General features: G+C 45.7%; 1 protein-coding gene across 1 annotated transcript in view; it reads right to left on the reverse strand.

Moving 5' to 3' along the window:
- Positions 1-11,023: 11,023 nt before the first annotated feature.
- Positions 11,024-27,708, reverse strand: part of T265_04706 (hypothetical protein) — a gene marked incomplete at both ends in the record, with an annotated part of 78,602 nt that continues 61,917 nt past the window's right edge. The window contains 7 exons of the mRNA XM_009169510.1: positions 11,024-11,995; positions 12,346-13,221; positions 16,588-17,128; positions 17,957-18,289; positions 20,407-20,589; positions 23,169-23,456; positions 23,732-23,964. Coding sequence (XP_009167774.1) covers positions 11,024-11,995; positions 12,346-13,221; positions 16,588-17,128; positions 17,957-18,289; positions 20,407-20,589; positions 23,169-23,456; positions 23,732-23,964 — 3,426 coding nt within the window. The remainder of the gene's footprint in view (positions 11,996-12,345; positions 13,222-16,587; positions 17,129-17,956; positions 18,290-20,406; positions 20,590-23,168; positions 23,457-23,731; positions 23,965-27,708) is intronic.

Below are 27,708 nucleotides of genomic sequence, written 5' to 3' on the forward strand. Positions count from 1 at the left end.
ACACCTGGCAAATTTCTCTACTACTTGGAATATATTATCTTCTATGTTTGCCCAGCGTGAACTGATGGAGTGTGGTAACATGCTCCGATATGCGGAATTCAAGTCCTGACATGATCAAGGATATGTACTACTGATGAGCTCCACTATGAGCACAACCCGATGACAGTACTTCTTCTCCTTAGGTGTGAATGATTGAGAATATTTGTGCCAGGAGAGGAGGACGGCTGTTCAAACTAGACTGATGTGGTTGGTTCTGTGTCTTCCACAATGAAATAGTTTAGATGAATCGGCAGTAGAGTCCTACGCAGATTGGAGTCAACTTCATCCATATGGTTGGTGGGATGGCTTCGTTTTTTAAATAGAGGTTCATCCCTAACATTTTAATTGTTCGAAGGATATTTAGACATCGTTTATGTTAAGGTTCCCGGTACGGATTTCTGACTGACGCGTAGATTCGACAACGCCGAATATCAAAAGGAAGAGTTGGGTCCGCAATTCTACAGTGCTGCCTAACACAAGGGTAAGCAAAATTACACAACAAACATCAATTGTGCACGTTCGTAGCGTCAACAAGTGCACGGTGCAGTGTCAATGTCCGCACACCACACAACGGCGAGCGGAATTCTGGCTCAGTAGTATGGGCTGCAGTCGTCCCTTCTCATTGGCGGTGCGATCGCACGCAACCCATGAGAGAACAAGTCAAGGTAGGCTCAGCAAACGGGATACGAAGACGCATGTCTAATTGGGTTCACACACACCCAACACACAAGTGTCGGACGGGACGGCAATTGCAGCAGGGTGAGTGGCCAAACTGATGGAGATCAAAAGTTCATAGGCGGAGTAAGCAAATGGATGGAGGGATTATTAAGAGGTCAAGTTATTATCAATATGTAGTATGAAAGTGAAGGAAGGCGTGCGGGACCGATCAGCACAGACTTTGTTGGAGGCAAACAGTATTTGTGTGCCTACTCAGGTACAATCTAGTGTATATTGGCACACTTTGACTGGGGCCCTGCATCTCCAAGCACGTGACACTGCAGCATTTCCGTCTTCTTCATTTTGACAGACTAACATAAAATCAGTCTGCGTGTAGTCTGTTTCAGTTGTGAGTGAGTTTCCCTGTCATCATTAATGACTTGAATAGCGTGTAGACCTGAGAACACCACAAACGAGAGATTCAGCTGGGTGAGTCTCTCGAAAAACCCAATTAGTTTGCAAATGAGTGCATATTCGCTAATTTCGTGCAATTTGGTTTCATGTAGAACATAAGGTTGACGGAAACCCGGGGACTGCGCCTACCTGATGAGCCCCAAAAAAGGCGAAACTGGTCGTGGGCTGTCGACGGATTTTCAGCAACCTTATGAGTAGTATATTACAAAGCGTGTAGACCTGTCTAGGTGCACGATTTTCACAAAGCAACCACCAGTATACGAGTCCCACAGTAGCCTCAGACTAATTCAGACGGAGGCCAACCACAGACACCTATACGAACGTGCATAGAAAAGATAGTATTTGGGGATCAGCTGTTTTTTGTTCGTTTAGGGACACGTATATCGTAATTCAAAACAAACCCAACAGATATAAATCACGGCTGGCCAGATGCGCATGCCTCGAATGATTTTTGCAGTCGACAGGCTAATTACCTGACCCGAGATGACAATCACATTTATTGAGATAGCCAGGCAGGAAAAAATTGGGTGTATGGAATATTTAGGCCGACCAACAAGAAGATCACCCATTACCAGAAGCTTGTTGTCCAACGAACGGACAGAGCGACCTGAGTGTTTTCATCCGAAACACTCCACAGATGGTCGCCTTCAGAAGAATTTTCAGTGGATGTTCACTGAAAAGCTGTGAATATGCATCATTCAGTGCCGGGCAAGCTTTTAGCGGGAGACCTAAGGGAATCTCTCGTTTATGGTGTTCTTGTCGGCAGCCCGTGATCGGTTTCACTCTTCTTGGGTCCCATCAATCAGACATAGTTCTCGAAACTCCGTCAACTCTATGCTGAAAGCAAAGCTGTACCCCATTGTCGGAACACACTTATCGTCGAATTAAAAATGGATGATGATATTTGGGTGGCTCATTCACGCTATTCATCAAATGGTCTGGCTACGGGTCTTCAGCCAATCTATGAATAGTGTGTGACACCAAGAACATACTTGATTGTTTCGCTAACTAGCGGAGAATTACACCAAGACAAACTCACCGGCCTTTCTCAGGGTACACCCAACACGCAGTAGGCAACGAAGAGCAGTATACTTTCAAAATTCCGAACAAAAGGGTATTTTTTCTCAACCAGAATGGAGTAACCAACGAAAGTCAAGGCCTGGACTAGAGTGAATTCTGTCCGAGATCGAGTTTGACCTTACCGGATCCCTTAATATTCAATGCGTTCAACGATTTAGAGCAACAAAGGCTCCTCTACGAAGCAGGCAAAGCACCCAAACTTAACGGATTTCGTCCAGCATCGCACATCGAAGTGTAACAAACCCAGAATAAATATCGCAGCGGGTATGACATGCTGCATCAATGTAAACTAACCGTTGCCGGCGTGAGCAGCTGAGTAATACTACTACTAATACTACTACAAATAATAATAATATTAATCGTCCAGCTGTCTTTCGGTGCCAAGCTGCCGCGCCAGCTGAAGGAAACACGAGGTCAAAGAGCCCAACTGGTTGCCCAAGCATAGACAGGGGCACTGGAGTTGAGGTTCGAACCACGGACCTTCCGATCATTAAGCTCGTACGTTAACCATTAGGCCGAGTGCGAACACGTGTACTCAAATAACCGCGTAAACGAACGTCTACGGGGGTGTTCAGCAAAGGCTAAGAGCCAAGGTATACGGCCTTTCGCAGATCAAGTCTTGTTATATTATGTTTTTCCAGTAGTTGACTTCGAAGGACAGCCCAACTGCGGTTGTCTTATTGCACCGTATCAGAACTGCCAGATCCTCATTTAACAATTTTCAATCTTAGCGAACATACACTCATTTGCAAACTAATTTGGTTCTTCGAGAGACTCACCTGGAACCCAGCTGAATCTCTCGTTTGCGGTGTGCTCAATCCTACTTAAGCAGCAGAGAAGCTTAATTTTCCAAGGTCACCTGATCAACAAGAGAATAACCAAATTGTCTGCCAGGGTGGTCTTGTGTACATAGTCTGTTCGATCAGCAGAACGTCGGTTATCGGTAAAGTCCTGAGGTGGTTTCACTCAACAAGGTGCCGTACAGATGTCATTGGGTCAATCTGAAGACAAGATCGCCCGTTACTTTTTTATCTCACGATTTTTATGTTGGCGTCCCTTGGATCACACGCCGTGCAAACAACCAGAAACCCATCAGTTCTGTCAACGTGATCGTCACCACAGCGGTAACGGAACTCGTAAATTAGGGGATGAAGAGGTTGAGACGCATTTGTTCAACGAGGCACCACGTTACACAGCTTCCAAGACAAATTGGGAGTAGCCTCAGATTTCAAGGTGCTGATGCTGGGATTCGAGCGGGTTATCGATGTTATCCATTAGGCTGTCTGGGGCTAGAATGGCTCCATTTCAGTGCTAGGCATATCCTGGGGTGAGCAGTGTCACATGCAGTCAGGTGGAGCTACCGTTGTTCACATAGTCGCTGTTGAATTGAAGAAAATAATGCCATTGTTGTTAGCACAGTGAACGGGTGTTGGCATTGTTCCCAGTGTGCTTTGAACTTTTAGCTACCCCGTCACTCACACACTTGACTGTTCAGCTCACAGTCGCTCACTCGATCACCAGACTTGTCTTTTTTCTCATACAAACACGTCACATTAAGCTGACTCATCGGACACAGCCTAGTCAGCGTAGCAACTATTCATGTGCCAACGCGCCCACGTACACGAACTGGGACCTACATAAAGGGAAACCGAACCAGCCAGCACACACAGACTCTCGCGCACGCAGGGAGCGGGAAGTCAACCTCCCCACAAGTCCACGGACAATTATGGAACACGTGTAGCAGTCGCACTGCGGAGAAAAACACGCTCCCACGCTCACCAAGGGACTCCCACATACGATAAGTTCCCTTTTGACTCGCTCCCATTTTCGCATTGTATTTTCATACGTGTCGCAACCATACTAAAAACTTCTATTAGTGCATATACACCTGATTTGTATTATGGCTATCATCACCTGTGCACTAATAACTTGAGTGTAAAGTTTCCTGTTCTCGATTTCCGCTTCCTCGAGTTCTTTGTGGATCAGTATAGTTACCAGTCGGTGCAATTGGAGTGTAGCTTAAGAACTGTAAAAATTGACCAATATGTGTTCTTTTGGCTGAGGAAACGTTCGATTGACCATTCGACAATTTCAAAAGTTATGACCGATCAAAGGTGAACCACCCTCAGCCGGGGGGGGGGGGGAATAGATGACACTGCTCTGCATTATCAGTAGAGAAAATGTTATAAAAAGATAGTATGAAGACAATAATCCAAAAACATTGTCCCTATTAGCTCCTAACGAGAACCCAATTTGTTTAAACGCTTTACCGCTCAATTCACATGTAAGACTGTAGAGTAAAACGGGACCGTTAATGTGATCTACGGGAAGTCACAGGCTAAAATAAGACACCATCCATAAAGTTGTTGAAAACTCTTCGACAGCCCACTACCGGTTTCGCCCTCCTTGAGGCTCATCAGCGCAGCTCACGAGTTTCCGTCATGTTCTACCTTAGACCAAATTGCACGAAATTAGCGAAATACATCATTTGCAAAGTCACAGGCTAAAATAAGACACCATCCATAAAGTTGTTGAAAACTCTTCGACAGCCCACTACCGGTTTCGCCCTCCTTGAGGCTCATCAGCGCAGCTCACGAGTTTCCGTCATGTTCTACCTTAGACCAAATTGCACGAAATTAGCGAAATACACTCATTTGCAAACAAATTTGGTTTTACGAGACTCACTTGAAACCCAACTAAAACCCCCGTTTATAATGTTCTCCAGACAAACAATCCATATATTTATCGAAAATGTCTTTTGGACAAATGAAGGCTAAACGCTTGCAAGCCGAAAGTACAGTTTTGTGGTAGACTGAATTCTTCATGAACGCGGCTGTTATTAGACGAATAACACGTGTGCAATATCCATGGGTTCCAGATGTAGCTATTCGACTATTGGTACAAAAGAACTGGCCTGTCCTGTTCTTAGTTTTTTACCTTCTTGTAGCAGAGATGATAGTATTGATCCTTTTTAGGTACTCATCACGCAACACTAAGTCTACAGCCGACTCTTGGCTACTTTGGACGTGCTTCACTACCTCAGATTTTCGGACTGCCTCCAAATAGCCCCGTTGCATTAACGGAGTGAGTGAATACTAACGTACCATCTGGTGTGTAAACAACATACAAGTATCCTGATTTTTTCTTTCTTTGGTGGATGATGCCGAGCGATACCATTTCCGATTATAGTCGCGTGAGCTGGGGGAATGTCGAACAAGAAGGCGAACATGTATAACGGAGGTTTGTTTGAATAGCATAAAGACCGCAGTCTTTATTGTTTGGCTCTGCCCGCGACATCCTTTAAGTGTTCGGATTTGTTCCGGGGGATTAGCACTACTAACAATTTGTAAGTAGGAGTACGAATAACACGCACAATAAGTGAAACTCCCATCTGAAAAGCGAATTTATGGAAGCGTGGTACTCCACCGAAGAAGCCATCAACAAGCACATCGAAATCGATCCCATTTACCAACCACTAAGAGCGAGAGAATGCCAGAACCACAGAGCTTGGAGCTGCAAAAGCGACCACACGAGGAACTCATAAGAAAAGCAGAAAGCGTCATCCAAACGGAACAGCAATTGGATTGGAGGAGGCGCCCAATCAAAGCAGCAAATCATCCGGCGGACGCAGGGACACTAACCGCCACGGTGGAGGAAGTAGGGCGGTTGCAAGCAACCAATCAAACTCGAGAACAGCAGACCACAACGCAATGCTAATCAAGGCTAGAGAGAGCAAGCTAGTAAAAATAGAAGGCGTTGATATAACCAATCAACACAAAGGAACACAGACCATAACGCAACAAAGAGCACAAACAGACCAATAGATTCACTGAATTCGTTAAACTTCAAGTAGCCAATCACGTCAGAAGATAACAGGTAGCCTCCGAATGCTATATAAACACACACAGGCAAGGAAGAAGTACCCATCCAACTGCGCACTGATGATGTCTCCTCGTATGGTGCAAGGCAATTCTCAAATTCGGCGAGCAGATCAACAGCCATCTGATCAACAACCAATAAACTCACCCGAGCTACCAATATTTCGCCACATTATCGTTAGATCTGCATAAAACCGAACGGGAGACCAACCCGCAAGACTATATTCATCAGGAAAATCAATCCAAGTCTGTTGCCCGCAGCTACGGAAAGAATTACAGTGGATAGACAGATGACGCACGACGGAGCTGACTCCAAACTGTGTAATCGTAAAGTCATCAGGACAATCGTGAGTTCACAGACCGACTCGAAATCCTGCATCGTAGATATCTAACCGGTCAAATCAGAATAAGCGGTAAACTGAAAACAGAGACAATAAAAGTTGCGGCGACATGTGAGGCTACGCCGATCCAGACTATATCTTGATGCAATCGACTTGGTTATTATGGCACTGCTAAACACTGTCTCTGACAACTACTGTACACATCCACAGCTTAATTGCTCAATTAAAATTGACCAAAGAAACAGCGTTAAGAGCCTATTAGAGTGTTACTAACCCCACTGTTTTCAAAAAAGTTTGGCGACAATCAGCAGATTCATTGCTGGGCAACGTTTCGCTTTTGACACAAAAGCTTCGTCAGACCAAGTGACTGGGTTCCGGGGTTGGTCGAGATTTAAGGCGGAAGGACAACCAATCAGCAAGTCAAGCTAAATCTCTGTTGGGTGTCGGCTGGGTTTTTTTGTGTTTTGGAGTGGTTGAACAAGTATTGGATTGGTGGGAAACCTACGTGTGCTTGGGTCCAGTCTAGGGTCTAGTTCTTCTGGTTCGTTTCATTTGATGTTAATCCAATATTGTAAGTAGCATGTTCCATAGAAAATAACTGTTGGTTTGCCGAGCAGGAGAGCACGAGCGATTATGCTCTCTGGACGGTGATCTTAAGGCAGGGAGTATAAGATCACCGTGCTCGGATTGGCACCAAGAAACAAACTTTTGGTTCTAACAAGTGTTAACGATGTTCAACGCGCTAGGTCGACAAGTGCTTCCAGTGAAACAAACCCCAAATTAGGAATTTTAATCCCAGAACATTGGATCTCTTGAAGTAGGAGTCCAGTTTTCAAGTTTACATTTCTGGAAATTCCAGTCAGGCGAAACAGAAACGGTCAGCCCCTACGAGGAAACCCTATGGTTAAGCATACGACTTATCGTTGGTAGATTGCCTCACGTAACATAACCGTAATACACTTAGATCGGGGGATCTGAGCTAATGTTTCAAAGAGGTGAATTTATAACGAACATCTCGGAAACGACACCTGTTTGATCGTTTTTAAACACTCTCCAAAGGGATGAAAATGGGTTGAGATGGGTCCGTTTATGAGTCTGTGTGCAGGGATGGGCTCGTAGACATAAATCTAACAGTTGGTTCCTGTGGCGTAAACCTCGGTAACAGAAATCGATGGTTTTCGAGAAATACACTCATTTGCAAATCAATTTGGTATTCACGAAGGACTCGACTGAATCTCTCGTTTATTATATTCTACAACTGAATATGCCAGCTCATGTTTCAGTTGGCACGATATTCAAGATATCGCAGTATATTTTCATAAAGGAAACTACTCGCAAGGTCGCGGAAAACTCTTCGACGGCCCACGACCGGTTTCGCTCTTCTTGGGGTTCATTAGGTAGGCGCAGTCCCCGAGTTTCCGTCAACCTTATGTTCCACTTGAACCCAAATTGGACTGTTTTCGAGAAATACACTCAATTACCAATCAATTTGGTTTTCACAAGAGACTCAACTGAATATCTCGTTTATGACATTCTACAGTTGAATGTTCTGCACACAGACCGCCTCATGTTTCAATTGGCACGATATTTGAGATATCCCCGTATATTTTCAACAACCTTGTGAGTAGTTTCCTCTACGAAATCAATGGTTGTTTGTCGAGCGGCAACTCCTCTTCTCACCTATGACAAGCTCAAATGTCACTTGTGTCACTCAAATGCTTCCACAGGTGTACGTATTTGTCAGGGCGTGCTCAGACAGAAGAAAAAGCACATGTGCAGAGAGGAGAGTGACGCATCCCCAAGGTCATCATCGGTTCGACACGTCCGGAAAGTAGGTGAGTTGACGGCTGTCACCAAACGGCTTAGCAACACACGACCAGCGTAGTGGGTCTGAGAATGTTTACGACCGGAACACCAACATTGGCTATACGGAGCGAACAAGTGAACGAGCATATTTGGCCAATTAGTCACCCTATATATATTTACGCAGACGCTCTGTACGTTTTCTCCTGGCAATACAGCCGTGTCCGTAGTTCTCTGTCTTCTCCCTATCGCGTAGCCTGGCAGGCGCAGTGCAGGCGTAACCCCATAGATCGGCCACCACCGCACAACACAACAGTATGCAAAAGAACAACAGGCGTTTGTATCACTGGGATGCCGGAACTTCAATATGACGTGACCTCGGCTGGCGACTATCTATCGCGGCGTCACAGAGGCCAATAACGGAAAAGCAAGAACACATATCCGGCATAATTACCACACTTGGATGAGGATTAGACGATCAGGTCAGATGAGTTCAAGGTCACGTGCACGTATGCGTAGAAAAGGAAAATCAGCTGAATTGAAGAAAACCAAATGAAAAGGGATGAGCGAAAGGCAATGCAAATAATGAAATATTACAATCAATTCGCGTGTATCCATCCACATGGCGGAGGAAGATTGAGAGAAATAAAAACAAACAAATTGGGTCGGCGAATGTCTGTGTGTGTGTGTGAGCGGACAAAGTTTGGCATAAAGCAATCCTTCACTGGCGGTAACGAAGCTTGTGGGTGATTAGGGTTGGTAATCTGGGAATAACGCATTCTTTCAACAGACTAGTTGATTAGCGGAGTAACTCTGATCTGATATTGTTTTGTACGGAGGGAACTCGAACAGGGAATGGGAGAAATGGTCTGATATCGTTGCGCTGGATGGCATGGAAATTTTCACTGGAAAGAGGGGGATAAAACGAAATAAAATGATAATATAACATGTAACAGGTGATGCAAGTACTCAAAATATCCACTATTCGACAAATGGGCTGCACACGTCACTACTCCCAGTTCGGATAAACTGAGCCAAAATTTTCCAAGACAGATTACTACTGAGGAGAGATATTTCCTGAAGCAAGTTTGACAACATTCAATCATATTGTAAACAAACACAGCAGGGTGCAGTCACGTGAAGTCGTGAAAGCGAGATTGGTTCGATGAACGTTTCAAGTTTTGGAAACAAAGAAATGAATATACGGCACAAAAATTTCGCGTTGCAAGTGTGTAATCGTGGAGATGAGGGGTGAAACCCAATCAGACGTAAACGGAGGATGAACAGAGGGCATAGAAATCGAAGACTACTTTGTCAAGGTCATGCAAACACCTCGATATTCCTGTAGACTAAGTCCTATTAGTCCAAATAAAATGTTTTCCGACCACTGCGATAGTAACTGGACTGGTGCTATGTGATCGAGACGGCAAAAACATCGGTGGTATCAGTTTTGAAACGTGAGGGAGGTGTGTCTACTTGGAATGGGGAAGGCGTGACACTGTGTCGGTGAACAGCAAATGGACTGGCAACATCAGACCGCGTGGAAGACTCGACTATATATACTGATCCATTCGATCTGTTGTTGGTAACTCTGACTGTGGACAGGGGGATGAGATATAATTGGAGAAATCAGCTTTCCAGGGGATGGAATCTGCCGGGTCCCGTCAACGTATTGGAGTTCCAAGCTTACGTTCACGACTGAGAATATCAAAGCTTATGATTCTGATAATCGAGTTGCACTATAACAACGCTCAGCACACACCTTACTATTGAGGTAGTCGGACACTTGTGAAGCGATCACTTCCCCTTTTTGCTGCAGGCACGTCATATTCTACGAATAATATTCCAATGAAATTCGACTAAATTTTTCCCGTTTCACTGAACGGAATTTCTGACATCAAGCAAGGTGTTATTGGTTCCTGGCAGTATACACAGTAAGTGACAGATTGGAATGGTTATGAATTACTACTGAAGAGATGAACATATATCAAGCTTGTATCGAATTAGGTATCCAAGTAACTCCGTCTTATTAAACACAGCCCAAACCTACACAATGTTCTGTCAGGAAGAAGCCCGTATATATGAGGCTTCCATTCAAAGGTGACTCGGTCGCTGAGCTAAGCACTGAAGACTTAGAAACTCTGTTCGTACGACATACTTGTCCGCTAATCTGTGTTTGAGCTTCAACTCCAGCCCCACTATCAAATTCCGCTTGAAAGACAAATTGCCACGTTCTACCACCAGCTTTTGTGTGTACTCATTTGTATGCTCGTGCCGATCATCATATGTTGGTCGTACGACAAGAGAACACAATCCCGCATCTCTGAGTGGTAGTGGGAAGAAACCAGGCTCAAGCGCGATTGCATCACATTTGACCGAAACCTGCCATGTCATAGACAAGGAGCAAGCCTTCACCATTGTATACCGGGTACCTCCGAACCGATCACGACTGGTACGATCCAAACTACTATCGATCGCAGAAGCGACTGGAATCAGACTGCTGGATCCGAAACTTTGCATGCAAAAGAAACTTGTGCGACCTCTGAACTTGAACTGGCCTACGAAACATCCGGGCCCACAAGTCCGTCCGACATTGACGTCACTTACCTGATTCCGTGACCCTCTCCCTCATCCAAACTCCCCCTTCCTTTGATTTCCATTTCTCTACAGTGTATGTAGCCCCGATGTTAACCCCTTCCACGTGATCTCTGCTACCATATAATTTGTGATGTTATTAGCCAAGATGAAAAATCATAGAAAACAAGCTTTGTTCGCTACCTTCTTCGTTCTCAAGATGTGGAATACCAAACAACCATTACATAAGAGAATGAGTCGGATGAAACGTACTCTTGCGCTGTTTGGCTTAGGGACATTCGAAGGAAGCCGAATACCCGTCTTCATCTCTCCAGTCGGTATCCCAGAAGTAGCGACGACCGGTCGCCTCAGTCCGGATGGAGAATGGCCATTGCCGTTCGTCGTAGTTGGTGGATTGCTTCCAAGATGTGGCGTGAGTGATGGAGGACGAATAAAACTTTGCTGTTGTTCAGGAATTAGCTTAGATTTAACGGTGACAGATGGTGGCCGAATACCGCTCATTCTAGTCTCAGGAGACCCCACAGAAGCACCGTTTGACGTGTGACCCAGGTGCACATCTTTGGGTACTTCAGTATCCTTGTAGACTAACGGCGCTGTAGAAAGGTGTGACGTGGAGGATGGATCAGATCCATTCAGCTCCGGGCGAACTCCTGGAGCAGGTAATTTCGAAACAATCGACCTCTGGGGAGGTTCAGGCGAAGGACCTCCAATTCTTGGTTTGATACTAGGTGGTCTAATTCCGCTTTGGGGTAAATAAGGCGACGGTGCAAAAACTGACACAGCGCTTGGAGGAACAGCGAAGGTCGATGGGTATGATGTGGCTGGGGAAGGGTCTGTCGGTGGCGGTGGACTAAATTGAGCAGCAGGGGGCGGTAAAACTGACGTGGTGGTGACCGATGCGAAAGTTGCATTGTCCGTACTTGGTGGAGGCTTCCACGGCGAAGGTAGAATGATTCCTGAATCACAGACAGCGTCTAAATTCGACTGGAAGGTAGTCGACTTCGCCGTAGTTTCATTCGAAAGCGCGCAAGGACTTGGGAAATCAGCAGCAGCAGCAGCAGCTGATGGTGGCGTTCGGGGCACAGCCGACTGAATTGATTCGCGGGTCGACGGCACAGAGATCGGTGACTACCAGGGTGCAGAACGCGTGAAAAAAGTTTGACTGTGTTAATGCTGTTTCCTCTAAAGCTACTGGTTGTTGTTAAAAGTAGGTTGTCCCTAATTAGGACGTCACTTACCTGATTCCGTGACCCTCTCCCTCATCCAAACTCCCCCTTCCTTTGATTTCCATTTCTCTACAGTGTATGTAGCCCCGATGTTAACCCCTTCCACGTGATCTCTGCTACCATATAAATTTGTGATGTATTAGCCAAGATGAAAAATCATAGAAAACAAGCTTTGTTCGCTACCTTCTTCGTTCTCAAGATGTGGAATACCAAACAACCATTAGATAAGAGAATGAGTCGGATGAAACGTACTCTTGCGCTGTTTGGCTTAGGGACATTCGAAGGAAGCCGAATACCCGTCTTCATCTCTCCAGTCGGTATCCCAGAAGTAGCGACGACCGGTCGCCTCAGTCCGGATGGAGAATGGCCATTGCCGTTCGTCGTAGTTGGTGGATTGCTTCCAAGATGTGGCGTGAGTGATGGAGGACGAATAAAACTTTGCTGTTGTTCAGGAATTAGCTTAGATTTAACGGTGACAGATGGTGGCCGAATACCGCTCATTCTAGTCTCAGGAGACCCCACAGAAGCACCGTTTGACGTGTGACCCAGGTGCACATCTTTGGGTACTTCAGTATCCTTGTAGACTAACGGCGCTGTAGAAAGGTGTGACGTGGAGGATGGATCAGATCCATTCAGCTCCGGGCGAACTCCTGGAGCAGGTAATTTCGAAACAATCGACCTCTGGGGAGGTTCAGGCGAAGGACCTCCAATTCTTGGTTTGATACTAGGTGGTCTAATTCCGCTTTGGGGTAAATAAGGCGACGGTGCAAAAACTGACACAGCGCTTGGAGGAACAGCGAAGGTCGATGGGTATGATGTGGCTGGGGAAGGGTCTGTCGGTGGCGGTGGACTAAATTGAGCAGCAGGGGGCGGTAAAACTGACGTGGTGGTGACCGATGCGAAAGTTGCATTGTCCGTACTTGGTGGAGGCTTCCACGGCGAAGGTAGAATGATTCCTGAATCACAGACAGCGTCTAAATTCGACTGGAAGGTAGTCGACTTCGCCGTAGTTTCATTCGAAAGCGCGCAAGGACTTGGGAAATCAGCAGCAGCAGCAGCAGCTGATGGTGGCGTTCGGGGCACAGCCGACTGAATTGATTCGCGGGTCGACGGCACAGAGATCGGTGACTACCAGGGTGCAGAACGCGTGAAAAAAGTTTGACTGTGTTAATGCTGTTTCCTCTAAAGCTACTGGTTGTTGTTAAAAGTAGGTTGTCCCTAATTAGATATTTCTGAGAATAAACAGTTCAGTACCGTACGCAAGTTTAGGTTTTGAATCAAAACCAGTAATCAACGACCGTTTAGTACGCATTACGACTTATGGCATTATGCACTTTGCACACACTGCTGACAAGGTCTATGAAAAACAATATCAAACTAATATCCTCGGTGTTTGGCTGACCGCATGGTGGACTCAAATCATAGTCCACAGGACGGAATGGGAAGATGACAGCATACAATATCTGATTTATTCCAATAACGGATCCATTCAAATTTGTCATGCACGGCTCGGGACAGCTTAGTTGTTAAGGTGCCAATTTACGGACCAGATGGTCTATGGTTCGAACCCAACCTCAGCCTGGCAGTAGCTGAGCCCTCATGCCTCCTTCAAGCGGCGTAGCCGCTAGTCACCGAAAGGCTATTAAAGCTGAACTAATAGAATGGGAGAATATCTCGTGCGCGGCCCAAGATGACAAAATCCTCCGAAAATTTTTCAGTAGCGTGTTGGTGCTCAGAAAGTTCATGTAATGATAAAAATAATCGTTCAACCGTAAGATGCTTTCGGCGCATAGTTGCCATACCACACTAAGGAAGCACGAGGCGTGGTGAACTGTCAGATTGCCCGAAGCTGGACAGGAGCAGTTGGGATGTCGAGGTTAGAATTAAACGACGGACCTGCCGGTTAGTAAGCTCACGTCTTCAACAGTCAACTGTCTGGAGCCCAGGAATTCCTGTGCAATTGGCCTCGCAGCAACTGATTCAAACTGACATTCCACGAAGCAGTATGTATACCTGGGTGAAGTAAAACTGGGTGATGCCACTTGAAAGCAAACGGTATTTGAAGAGGCGGCACGAGTTATGACGTCTACTTCAGGTCCCCGTTCCATCGCATACACTGAAGGACGCATGAACTTCCTTTCAGGTTTCTGTGTCAAAAGAATGTTCAACTTTAGCGAATGTACACTCATTTGCAAACTAATCTGGTTCTTCGAGAGACTCACCTGGAACCCAGCTGAATCTCTCGGTTTTGATGTTTCCAGACAACTGAATGTGCTGCACCTGGCCGCCTCATGTTTCAGTTGCTACGATATTCGAGATATCGCGATACATATATATCTTTGTACCGCACTACTCATAAGGTTGCTGAAAACTCGTCGAAAGCCCACGACCGGTTTCACTCTTCTTGGGGCTCATCAGGCAGGCGCAGTCCCCGAGTTTCCGTCAACTTTATGTTCTACTTGAGACCAAAATGCACGAAATTATCGAATATACACTCATTTGTAAACTAATTTGGTTTGCTTGGAAACATCAAAACCGAGAGATTCAGCTAAGTTTCAGGCGAGTCTCTCGAAAATGAAAGCGTATGGAAATGGGGACTGAGAGCAACAAGTGTACGTTTCACACATCAATTACTTCATTGCTAGTCGACTGACAGTAATGAAGAAACCAATCGATGACATGAAGTCAACGATGCATTAGGAAAAGCTGAGAACGTTGTGGTCAAGCAGTCCGATAGTTTGCACTCGACAAAGCTCAGGTGCAAGCGCTTCATCACCAGTCGGGGTGATATCATCGGTGCGTTGTGAAAGACAAGGTGTGGTTCTTGCGTGTATGTGTTGTCCATCCACTCAGGTCAAGCTTAACTGATCACTGGTCATTCGTTCCTATTGGCTCTTTGATCGACTTTCTGACCGGCTGATCTTGAGACCTAACCTCTCCGCGGAGTGACCTGAGCTACCCATATTCTCCTCAATTTCAATCATCAGAAGGGAATTTCCGATCAGCTATGGGGTATCAGGGAAGACTAAGGGTGAGTCGAAGCGCTTCCACATCCTATAACCATGAAGTTATAGATCTTTCATCCGAACAGGTTGGCGATCAATGCACAAATGGGGATTTAGGGACCAATAATTTTGGCGTTCCTCTTATCAAAACATGGCGGGAAATTGATTATGATTGCGCGGCAGTTAAATTTCTTCATATAAAAGTAATGGAACATGTAACAGATTTGGCGACTCAGTAATACGAACTTGGAGAACAGCAATCATTCGGAATCGGTTATAGATCAAAGAGCAATGTAAAGCTGGCTTAAACTCGTTGGATATCATCAGAAGTATCCACCTCATGAACCCCAAGACCAAGATCAAGATCATAAGCTTCTGGGTGCGAGAGTGAACACTACCACACTGTCATGGGTAGCTGAACTGCAGCATAACTACACAAGATAAGCAATCTGTCCAGAGAGGAAGGTATTATCAGGTTGTATGCACATCCCAATAAAAAAATGATGAGTCGTGAAGTCACCTAATACCAAAATCACATCATGTTAGCTGCCGGTTGATGAAGGATAGATCGGGGGATTGAATCTCACACTCTGGATTCACAATAAGGACAAAAGAGTAGTGTCTCTGGGATTATCAGTCTAGTTCCCAAGTGAAGTGTCTAACAGACCTCATTCACTGGGCAAAAAGTTTCGTCCGTTTGCACGTAAGAAGCGAAAACCACCAGACAGCGTATAAGTCATGCACTCAGAAAAACTCTGCGTAAAATGCTATTTTCAACTGAGATTTCGTCCTGTCGATGAAGTTAATGCACGGCAAAAAACCAAGAGGCACTGTACTGGGAATCATCAGCCGTGCGCATCTCACGAAGCTCCAGTGTGGCTCCCGCGCTATTTTCAACTGAGATTTCGTCCTGTCGATGAAGTTAATGCACGGCAAAAAACCAAGAGGCACTGTACTGGGAATCATCAGCCGTGCGCATCTCACGAAGCTCCAGTGAGTGTGGCTCCCGCAAGCTTTCGGCTAGCAATCCGAACACTTGACGGTTCAGTAGAGAGCGGTCGATGAACAGTGTGAATTACTCTCACTTAGGATACTGCACCCTCGAGTGACGAATTCTAAGATGGAAGTTCCACTCACCTCTTGAAGTTATTCTTACTTTGGGCTACTTATAAATAGATGATAACATGAGATTTCATCCCTTCGCAAATCTAAGCTAAGAAGCTGAGAGCTAATCACACTGCCATTCAGTCACACTCGTAGCCGAACAGTGTCCAACTACTAGCCGGAAGGTCGCAAGTTCCTGGAGGTCCGTGAGATACCCCCTGCCAATGATTTCTATTAATCGTGAAACAGTCAGTGTTTTTCGATTTTTCGGCGGGACGAAGTCCTAATAAAAAATCACCAAATGTTCTCACGCTATCAGTTTTGTTAACGCACGCTGATGAGACTTGTGTGGTATTAAAAAAACGGGGAAAACAGCAAGACGCACCTGAGCCGTGAACGAGGGAGCGTTGTCTTCCAAAGTGTTATGACTGGCGAAAGTGGATACAGGCTGCTGAAGTGGCAGACCCAATATGTGCCGATCATATGCTTCTCCCTCGCTGGAAGGGGAGATCACAGGAGATGTATTACTAGTTGCCGCACCGAAAGAGCCCACGGGTGACGTTCTGATAGGTATTTCGGTCACTACGGCGTCCTCCGCTATGGGATGGGACTGTGAAGAATTGCTATCGACCCGTATTGTCTTTTGTGAAGCGTTATTGGCTGTATCGATTCTTGGAGAGCCAGCTGACGGTGAACTAAGTTTCAAGGTAGTCACAGGAGCAGAATCTACTGCACCCCTAGGAACAGCTACGGAACCATCGTTCGGCTCAGACTTTTGGTCCATTTTCGACCCAGTGGTAGTCAACCCCGTCGAAATGTTGACTGGTGGACTGCGAGTATCCATGACTTGCGATGGACCTTGTGATTCTTCGGCTGACAACTTCAGGGACATGGTAACAGACGCTCTGACGGACGGCTTTTCAAAACTACAACGAGAAAGAATGAGTTATCGCGAAACAGCATTCCCCAGCAAATCGAAAACGGAAACTGAGAATTCAGGGAAAAGTCATACGAATACGATTTCCAGCATGGTGGATTAAATAAGAATATTCGTCTCCCGTCTGGTCAAGAAGTTGGTATGCGTGGCTAGTCACGTGAGGTTTTCAGTAACAACCAGCTGATTACCACTTCACGGATTTCATTCATAACCCAACAGTGGAAACGTTGACCCGTCGGAAAGTCAGAATGACAGAACACCCTGGTAACCAATATTAAATTCTGGGAACAAGGTACATCGACAAGCATCAACACTATAAGGAATAAACACCGCATTCAGTTATGTCCGCCAGATAATACGTAGCGGTTTACTGCTGCTTTGATTTGCGATGAATTCCCGGGTAGATTTACTGGCGGAAACATCACTTACCAGGCCTGACGAGAGTTCACCTGCGAGGCGCAGCAAAACAACTCAATAAGGTCAACCAAGCGCTATGTGGCCAGTGAACCTAAGCTGTCCGTCCGTAACACACAGGCGCACATAATCAAAGCGCGTTCACGTTGGAAACAACCTTCATATTTTCAGGGATGCCCCCGACTGACCAATTAGCTTGAAGATGGGTTTCCAGTTGATTTGGCACTGTCAATTGAAACCTGATTGACCGGGACACAAGGTTGATAAAACATAAGCTACTCATAAACTGTGAGTAGCAAAATATAACGAAACATCTGCTGTTGAAGCATGTTTTCTCGGGTATTCACTTCCATGTCAGATACAGAAATCAATGAAAACATACAGACAATTGAAATAACCATACTCGTGGTCGGATTTTCTATCAGCCATCGACGCGAAGGTCGACAGAGCTGCTGACGGCTCCTCATAGCCATTCGATGTGTCTTCCGGCAAGGACCCCATTTTTATCCTTGACCTCATCGCGTTGAACATCGTCTCGTCTAGTTCCTTCGGGCGATTAGCCTTTTTGGTTGCTGTGTAAGAGGTTGTATCGGTGCCAGAAACATCCGCTGAGGCTGTTACCGGATAGCCAGCAGAAGGAGAGAGAGAAACGGGCTGAGCCATTGTGGGTTTTATGCCCATGAAATAGGCCGAATTTGTTGCCGTAGGAGACGAAGCACATGAAGCCAGTACAGGCCTTGATGAGTAGGGTAGGTAGGTAGGCAAGAAAAGAGTGGACCATTTGGTCATCTGGATGAAACGGAGGTTCCAAAAATAGCACAGACAAAAACATGATGAAGTAATCCAAGTGATAAACCAATTGTCTCTCGACATGAAAGTGAAACTTCGCGCATGGTTAACCAAGACAAAAAGAAACGAAACTGAGTGTTGTCCTTAATATAACACCTTCAACAAAAGTGAGGCAACTTACCGTGGGCTACATGAGTGGCGAAGCAACCGCTTTGGTTCAACAGCAACAGCAACCCCAAGTGAAAAATAGACGACCCTACGCAGAAGTCCACTAGTCCAGCCTTTCTTTTACCTCTCTACTGCAACAGTGTGACCGTAGTACGGTAAGCTCTGCAATACTACTGAATTCACTCATATTTTCAGGCCCTACGAACAGGTAGACAGCCGGCACAACTGAGGTCCAAATATGCGTTCGCTTTGATGACGTAACAGGCCATAAACACTCGATACCAGTGGCGACTTCGCCCACCATAGCGTGTGGGTTGGGGAAGGAAATAAAACAAGTAGTTTATAGCATCATCAAAAAAGCAGAATGAGAAAAAGAGCGTCAACGACATTTCGGTGGGATGCAGAAGTTTAAAGTGGGGTTGTTTAGAGGTTAAACAGAACAACAAACAAAATGACTGTCTGGTGTTGCCGGTGGGTTTGGTGATATCCAACTGGATGGTTGCGCGACAAATGCCCAGAGAATTACAGACCGAAAGATCTCCCTCCCCCAGGATTGAATCGGCAGCCATAAACTCCTCGAACTTTAGCACCCTTTTGATGTTGCTTTCGATAGTTAATTGGTGTATCGTGGTCGTCAGATTCTGCAGAGTATTATCATCAAACACAGTAACATCCGCGTCGGCATAGATGTTTTACCGCTATACCGACACAATGTTTATCCAAGCTTTAAGGTGAAAAAAGACAGATTAGACACAGTTCTGGCCAATCACAAACATCCCGGGATGCGTTCAGACACTCATTCAGACAACCTGGACGTAATATGGCAGCAAATAATATCACCGAGTGAAGCGTCGAATTTGTAGATCAAGTGCACGACCGAATTTATTACAAAACTAAACTGTATATCGCTTATCCATGATCCAATATAATCAAATTCTACGGTAAATCAAGGTTCAAAATTTAAAATGTAGTAAACTTGGATTGTTAAACCTCAAAAAGTGGAATAAACCACCAACAACGTGGAGTCTGGGACGAACGGATTTGTGGTCCAAGATAATCGATCATATCTCCCTTTCTGCCACTTCCGTTTGTTTGTGTTGTTCAAGAAAAACGTAACACCTTTTCGGCGCCTAACTGTCATGCCACCTGAAGGAAGCACGAGGCCTGAGATACTGCCAAGTTGCCCAAGCCTAGACAGGGGAAGTCAGGCTCGAACCACGGACCTTGTGGTCAGTAAATTCGCGCTCTAACCACTTGGACCATCTCGCTCCACGTTGGTGGTATACCCTGAATGATCTCCATTTTTATGGTTTTCTGTTGCAGCCTACCCACCCCAATCAGTTAACTCACCTCCCAGCTGTTTCAGCCTTCAATTTCACAACCTCACACATCCTAACAAGCTCCGAAAATGAACCATATTCAGTTTGGTCAGGTAGTGTACAGTCAACGACAAGAATAGAAAGGGAATGAGAACGCAACAAGTGAACACACGACTGTTTGGAGATTATTGAATGAGGCGGTTTCGTTCCCTAACTAAAAGACCAATCGGCTGGATAGATCATACACCGATGCGAGCGAAATGCTAACGAACTAATGAAATGATGTTGATAAACACATCGGAGTTGGAATGTTACGGAGGTGGCGCCGGTCGGAGGAGGTGGTTTCTGTATTGACTTGTTATCCTAGGAATTATAAAGGCCAAGCGACTCTCTACGATCATCATCGCCACTTGCCGACAGTATGCAGTAGTAGTGAGGTAACCCACAGGCAGGTATGTACTCTGAATATCATTCAAAATGAATAGGAGATGACAATAATCGCTAGCGAATCAGACTCTAAACACTATGAGAGTTGGACAAGTAGGGAAACAAGAGCTCCGGGTACATTTGAACTCACTGTTGTGGTTCCTCAACCGCGGTGTGAGGGACGTTGTATTCTTCCCGAATATTGACTTTGCTAGTATCCGTCACAGGGACGTCAATACATTCGTATGGGCTCTCTGCCGCACGCTCCTCAGCAGGTGAATGTGAGCGTGCCTTTGTCTCGGGATCCCCATCTTTGCTACGCCGAGAGACACAGCTAAAACTGTAACACATGATGAGACGGGCTGGGGTCAACGAAGGGGAATATGGCGATCCAACGAAATACAAGCCTAGGACAAAGCAAACGATGGGATGGAGTTGCACTGCTTTGCCCTTCAGATTTGGTCACTAGGACAAAGCAAACGATGGGATGGAGTTGTACTGCATTGCCCTTCAGACATGACAAAGCAACTAAGAGATGCAAAAAACACATCGGCGGGATTCAATTAGAGCATTCATCAGTACCTGTTATGCTGTGAGCCGAAGATAGTGGGAGCTCGAACGTTCTTAAAGCATCAATATTGTACACCACAGGCCATGCTATTACAGAATTCATCTGAAAGGTTTGCTCGGTGGCTAACTCGCCCCCCCCCCACAAGCACAATGCATTAAAATCACCCTTCATTGAGTGAGGGTACAGCTCAAACGGCTATAGTAAAGTCACAAACGATGAAGAACATTCCAGTAGGTGGCCGCAAGTTTGGTCTTTGCGTATTCAATTGTTCAGTTTAAAGTTGCAATGGAAGGTTGGCGGATTAAGTGCATTGATAACCTTTGAGCCAGTGGTTCTCTTCACTCACGAAAGCAAACACAGTACCACAACGAAGTCACAGAATCGAGGATGGTGGATCATTGTAGTCGAGTCTGACACTCCCTAGAATCGAATACCTGTGCCTAGCGGCGACATGGGGAATATCCACCTAGTGAATATCAAAACCAAATCAGGACGATGAGGCATAAGTCTAAAGCGTCGGACTCACTACGCAACACAGTATACGAGAAGTGGTCAAACAAATCGATCATGGCTAGTTAGGATATCAGTATTCAAGGCATTGCTCTCAGAAGTGATTGGTCTGAGGTCAAAACTAAATGATACGGTTACAAAGACCAAGAAAACGACATCAAGCCACGTCGGTCGTTGGTTCATCGACACGATGTGTGCTGTAGTGAATTGGTCCGACGTCCGCTTTCACGACGGAAAGTACTATTGCTAATCGAGGAGTCTCTGGCCCGAATGATCGGCAGGGGGAACTGAGTTAATGAACCACTTCAGTGATTGTAATGGTACCAAAGACAATGATCGGCAGGGGGAACTGAGTTAATGATTGTAATGGTACCAAAGATTGAGGCGTTCAACACATTGCTGCGAGGGTCAAGCACATCTGCAGAGGTCGTCAGGTAATTTTGATCATTGTTCATTGATAAGGGTTGCGTGAATCTCGTCCAGCACCGGTTTCCCTCTTTGATGAGATGACCAGTGATTTATACACGATCAGAGAAGTTCTAAATTGTTTATCAATAAATGAGATGCAGGTTGCCCAAGGTTAGGCAGTCGACAAGGTGCAGTTGGACACGAACGGCGGGAAGTTCTAAATTGTTTATCAATAAATGAGCTGCAGGTTGCCCAAGGTTAGGCAGTCGGACACGAACGGCGAACCTTCCGGTTAGTTAATTCGCCCATCACCACTGAGGTATCTCGGCCTTCCAACGATTGGTGGGATCGCTAGGTTTGAAAGGAAGGTACGGAATCCGTCATGCAATGATCATTGTTGACAATTGACTAGATGTGATTGTTGGTTGTACCGACGAAACTGGATATCGATCACACATGAATGACAAACAACAATGTTAAAGGACACCATCAACCAGTGCGCGGATGACACTCGAAGGAGTGTCATCACCATCAGCCTCGACACCATAACATCAGTGCTCAATACTGATACAACAATGATTTATTTGAAAGCTTATTGTAAAGAAAAGAATAAGGTTGGATGGGGGAGGGGACTTAGTGCTAGCTTAATGCAATCGTTCCGAGGTGCCCATACTTCCAGACACTCATTCAGTCAATCTGGATAGAAACTGACAACAAGAACGCCACTGACATCAATTAGCAGCCATGTCTTGCAGAGTCTCCAACCAAGCACATTGAGGATCACGCGGTCCCTATTCTGAAAGGTGAGTTGCACCGACAGCTCAGAATGAGAGCAGCGCGAATATCCTTGTTCTGATAGCAAATGGCGGCACCAGCCGGACAACTTCATTCATTGTTATAGGGGCAGTCTGTTTGAGGTACGTTACTGCTGTAAAAAAAGGCGAAATACGAGAGAGAAAATATACAACATGTGTGTGAGATTCAACCTGTGCCGTGATGAACGTTGATTGGAAGAACTACTCCAGTCTTCCAAATTCTCAGTATTGAACGGTCAGCGTAGAAACTCGAAATGTCCACGGGGGACGGAACGACGTTTGTGAGAGAGAGGTTAAAAACCATTGTGCTCTATTCAGGACAGTGCTGAAATATGACTCCGAAGGATCTGATCGCGGGAAAAGGCGGACGACTTACCGGTAAAGGGGATTGTGAATAAATTTAGCTCGTGGCTGTATGTGTAGTGCATAAAGGTGTCAGTCAGTAAGTATGACTCACTGTGGGATAACTCGAAACGAGAGGAGGAGGGATGAATCACGATAAATCATCAACCCCGATCTGGCACACGGATTCGAAAAAACCACGAGGATGAAGAATAAGATGGTTACTGACCGAAAGAGCAACCGGAAACACATGAATGGAACACTTACCTACTTCGAGCCCATCGATTCAGCCTGCCAAACATACTGCGAGAACGATGGTCGTGATGAAGAGCTGACAACTTCCCAGAATAGGCCCGAACGGCGTTGATTTGATAGTGGAGTCTTGAGGCGGAAATCGCATCGGACAAATGAACAACAACGTTGACAATGCCTTCATCTTTACGCGCATGGCGCATCACATTCCCTTTGACCGCCGGGGCAAAAGACCGGAAAGTGGAGTTCTTTAGAAAGGGAAGAAGGAAAGCCAGTACAACTTCCTGAACGTACAATATCTTTCTAGTCAAGGATTAAATTACATACACACATACTGACTACGTTACTTGCTATGTGATTCACAATCTTACTGAGACTGGCTGTATGTGTAGTACATAAATCAAGGTGTCAGTAAGTATGACTCACTGTGGGATAACTCGAAACGAGAGGAGGAGGGATGAATCACGATAAATCATCAACCCCGATCTGGCACACGGATTCGAAAAAACCACGAGGATGAAGAATAAGATGGTTACTGACCGAAAGAGCAACCGGAAACACATGAATGGAACACTTACCTACTTCGAGCCCATCGATTCAGCCTGCCAAACATACTGCGAGAACGATGGCCGTGATGAAGAGCTGACAACTTCCCAGAATAGGCCCGAACGGCGTTGATTTGATAGTGGAGTCTTGAGGCGGAAATCGCATCGGACAAATGAACAACAACGTTGACAATGCCTTCATCTTTACGCGCATGGCGCATCACATTCCCTTTGACCGCCGGGGCAAAAGACCGGAAAGTGGAGTTCTTTAGAAAGGGAAGAAGGAAAGCCAGTACAACTTCCTGAACGTACAATATCTTTCTAGTCAAGGATTAAACTACATACATACATACTGACTAGGTTACTTGCTATGTGATTCACAATCTTACTGAGACATTCCACTCATTGACTCTATAGCTAATGGACATAGCCGAGGACAAATACGCCAGAAATGCAATGCGTGGTTGTATGTGGCCTGGGATAAGGCCAGGGCACCCACGTCCAGACAAAAAGGGGATTAGGGTCCTCAACCACAAAGCCTGGGCTCGAAAGCCCAGCCCCAGAGAAGACCGTCAGAGTGCCCCACATGCTTAAGGGGCGAGCGGTCACACAAACCTCCAACCTAGAGGACCAAGAGACTGCGCTGGTCAGAATTCCACACATCAACCAAGTTGGTATGAGAGGCTTTGTGAGTGCTGCGGTGGGTGTGGAGGTGTGTAAGACGTATTACATCACGGTAACGTCTAGCCTCTTCGTGACGCCATTCGGATCAAAGAACCTTACCAAGCTGCTAAGTAGGTAATTGCATGAACTATTTCAACACACGATCTCAAAGTTTTATGGTGGACTTAGCAGCAGAAGCGTTAAGAGGGAGAGAGGTATGTGCTGGGCACTCAAATGAGGTATATCTAAACAGAAAGGTCAACTGACATTTAAGTCACGACAATCTCTGAGTTTAGGCCAAATATGTACAGTTTTTAAGGCAGCGCTCTTCCTAGTGGGTGATGACAACAACTCTGGAGAATCGGGTTGTCTCTGCCCAGTAGTATTTTACTGGTATACTTCACTTTTAGAGCAACCGAGTGAATTTGAAAATAGGATACTGGGATGTTCGCTTCATATGTGGCAAACTCGCCACATCGTATTACAACGGAGAACCCAGGGTACTCGCGGTTATATTGATCATCTGGGAGTTCAAAGCTCCAGTCAAGTGTGATCTGATCGCCAGACGATATCGTATCAAAGTCGAGTGGATGTGTTACGGGATGATAACTGGAACCATTTTATCATTTATTTTTGAAGAGCATGGTCACAAACATAAAAAGTGAGTGCAAGCGATGAATGCGAAAGAGTAACAGGAGAATATGGGCGAAAAGAGAGAAACGTCTCCTTCGAAATCATGCCAAGGACTGTGCCAGTCTGATGAGGTGAATCCCAAAGTATGTAAAAATGGGAACACGCGTCTAAGGACCAACAACCAAAGAAAGGACAAACAATGATGAATGCTCTTCAAGGCGCAGTGTGCGCTAGGACAGTCAAGACTCGCACATCAGGCACATAGTGACCGTCATACTGGGTCTGGCGTGAGATTAAGTGGCAAAAATGTACCTTCAACGCCATGTGCCACGAATAAAAGTGGATGAATCTACTAGTTGTACGGTCACACCAGCCATACATGATGTGTTTATACCTTTTCATCACAGTACAGGTTTTTCCCTCTTCGACAGGTTTAACACTTTTAAGCGGTGTGACGGATAAGCTGGGATAGCCAACAACCCAGTGTTGCGCGATACCACGCACGGAAACAGCACATAGATCAAGGAGACTCTCTACTGCGACTACACAAAAAATACAACATCGAAACCTAGTATTGATCTGCTGTTATGTGAGAATAGCATTGAATGAGTCATACAATGGCTTCCTGTGTACTTGGATCATTCCAACTTAGCAGTACTCTAAATGAGCTCAAGTGACACTTGACAAAACAGCATGATCCGGCACCTGGTGCGCACACGTGTGCTGTGAGACGTCACATGGGGTGCGAGTAGAAAGAATGGCCTCATAGGAGTAGGTCACTTACAGGATCAACCGATGCAATGGGACAGTCTCTTGGTTAGTTTGTCTAAATCACACTCAAAATCTGTTGGTGTTGCGATGAGTGCAACACACGCACACAAAATTACGCATGATATTCTTGCAAATGAACGCTGCGGTTGTTTTTGTTGTCTGGAAAATTGCCACCATGGTGATCGGTATCGATTGTGTGGTGAATGCACATCTGTGGTGTGCTTCACGGTTTGGAAGCGACCCCATGAATTCGAGATTATGCCGATGACCACCGGTGCATCAGTAGATGGACAGCCCATGAATCAACTGTGCCTGTGGAGAGATGGCTCAAGTGGCTAGAGAGCGAATTTACTGACCGGAAGGTTCGTGGTTCGAAACCGACCTCCGCCTCTCGACTTCCCGTGTCTAGGCTAGGGCAAACTGGCGATATCCTAGCCTTCGTGCTTCCTTCTAGTGGCAGGACAGCTAGAGACCGAAAGGGTGCTACAGCTGAACGGTGGCCTTCGATCCGTTCGAATTGTGATTTCGATAAGAACTAACCATGTAGTTGAACAAAATTTCGAATTTACGGGGGGGGAGGGGGAAGAGAGAGTAATAGCAGTACATTGTTACTGTCCTGTCGCGCTGTAACCATAGCCCGAAGACAGCTCTCGAAAGTGCATATGGATCTTACAAGTGGATCAGAATGATTGCTCTCATCCGAACGCTGAAGATCACATCCAACGTTGGGGGAGGGTAAATGGAGGACAACTCGGACAAACAAACCAGACAGCCGTGTACGAATCATATTATTTTCGATCCAGTTTGAATTTCATTCTATGCTGGAGAACCAACATAGTGGGTACTCCTAAATCATTCGGTTAAAACGCAAATAAGTACAATCATTGTTGAATGAAGGTATCCGGAATAAGGCCCTCAGTTTCCGAATTACGTGAAATGATGATAGGCGTGTGGCAGACCCGGTTGAAATTCTGGGCCAAACTAAGACAATAACAGAAAATGTCAGTCGGGCGGGCCACAAACAAACAAACCAATGAGACCCTATGGGTTCTACAGTTGCGTCACAAGTTAATGACGCACAATTGTCCGCTTTTTTACAAACAACCTAGTTTCGACAGAATTTACGCCTGAGTCACTCAAATGTCCCTGCAACGCACGCAATTCGCTCTCAAATTAAGTTATGCGACATTGCGGTGGCTGAGCAGATCCCTCCTTTCTAACGATCATCCCTATGACGATTCTGTCTCAAATAAGCGCTTAGGTATCAGACTATATGTCCCGACAAGCGTTGTCATGCGACCGAATTCGCCTAACGGTTTCAGAGTAGTGCTGAAGACGGAATAATTTAGTAATCTTCGCGCCAGGGGCGAGATGGCCCAAGTGGTTAGAGCGCGAATTTACTGACCGGAAGGTCTGTGGTTCGAACGCGACCTCTGCCACTCGACTTCTCCTGACTAGGCTTGGGCGACCTGGCAGTATCCCAGCCCTCCTCCGAGTGGTATGGTAGCTAGGCAGCGAAAGGGTGTTACAGCTGAACTATTATTTATTTGTTAGTTTTTTTTTAATCTTCGCTCCGTAGGAACAGTACATCTTGGCCAATAATCTCGAGTACTCTTACTAGAGCAACCGAACGACCCAACTCTCACAGGTGACCAAACAGTTTAACCTTGTACATGATACCTTGAACACAAAATAGTCGAAGATTTCTCAGGAACCTCATGAGTAGTGTGTTACGTCTAAAAAACGGAACAAGATGGCTCAGTATTTACAGCGCGAATTTACTGGCCGAAAGGTCCGTGGTTCGAACCCGACCTCTGCCTCTCGAATTTCCCTGTCTAGGCTTGGGCAACCTGGCAGTATCCCAGCCCTCGTGCTTCCTTCGGGTGGCATGGTACTGAAAGGATCCCACAGCTGAACGATTACTACTAGTAAACAACGTATTG

This window comes from Opisthorchis viverrini (assembly GCF_000715545.1).
Source record: "Opisthorchis viverrini unplaced genomic scaffold opera_v5_81, whole genome shotgun sequence".
Taxonomy (NCBI): Eukaryota; Metazoa; Platyhelminthes; class Trematoda; order Opisthorchiida; family Opisthorchiidae; genus Opisthorchis; species Opisthorchis viverrini.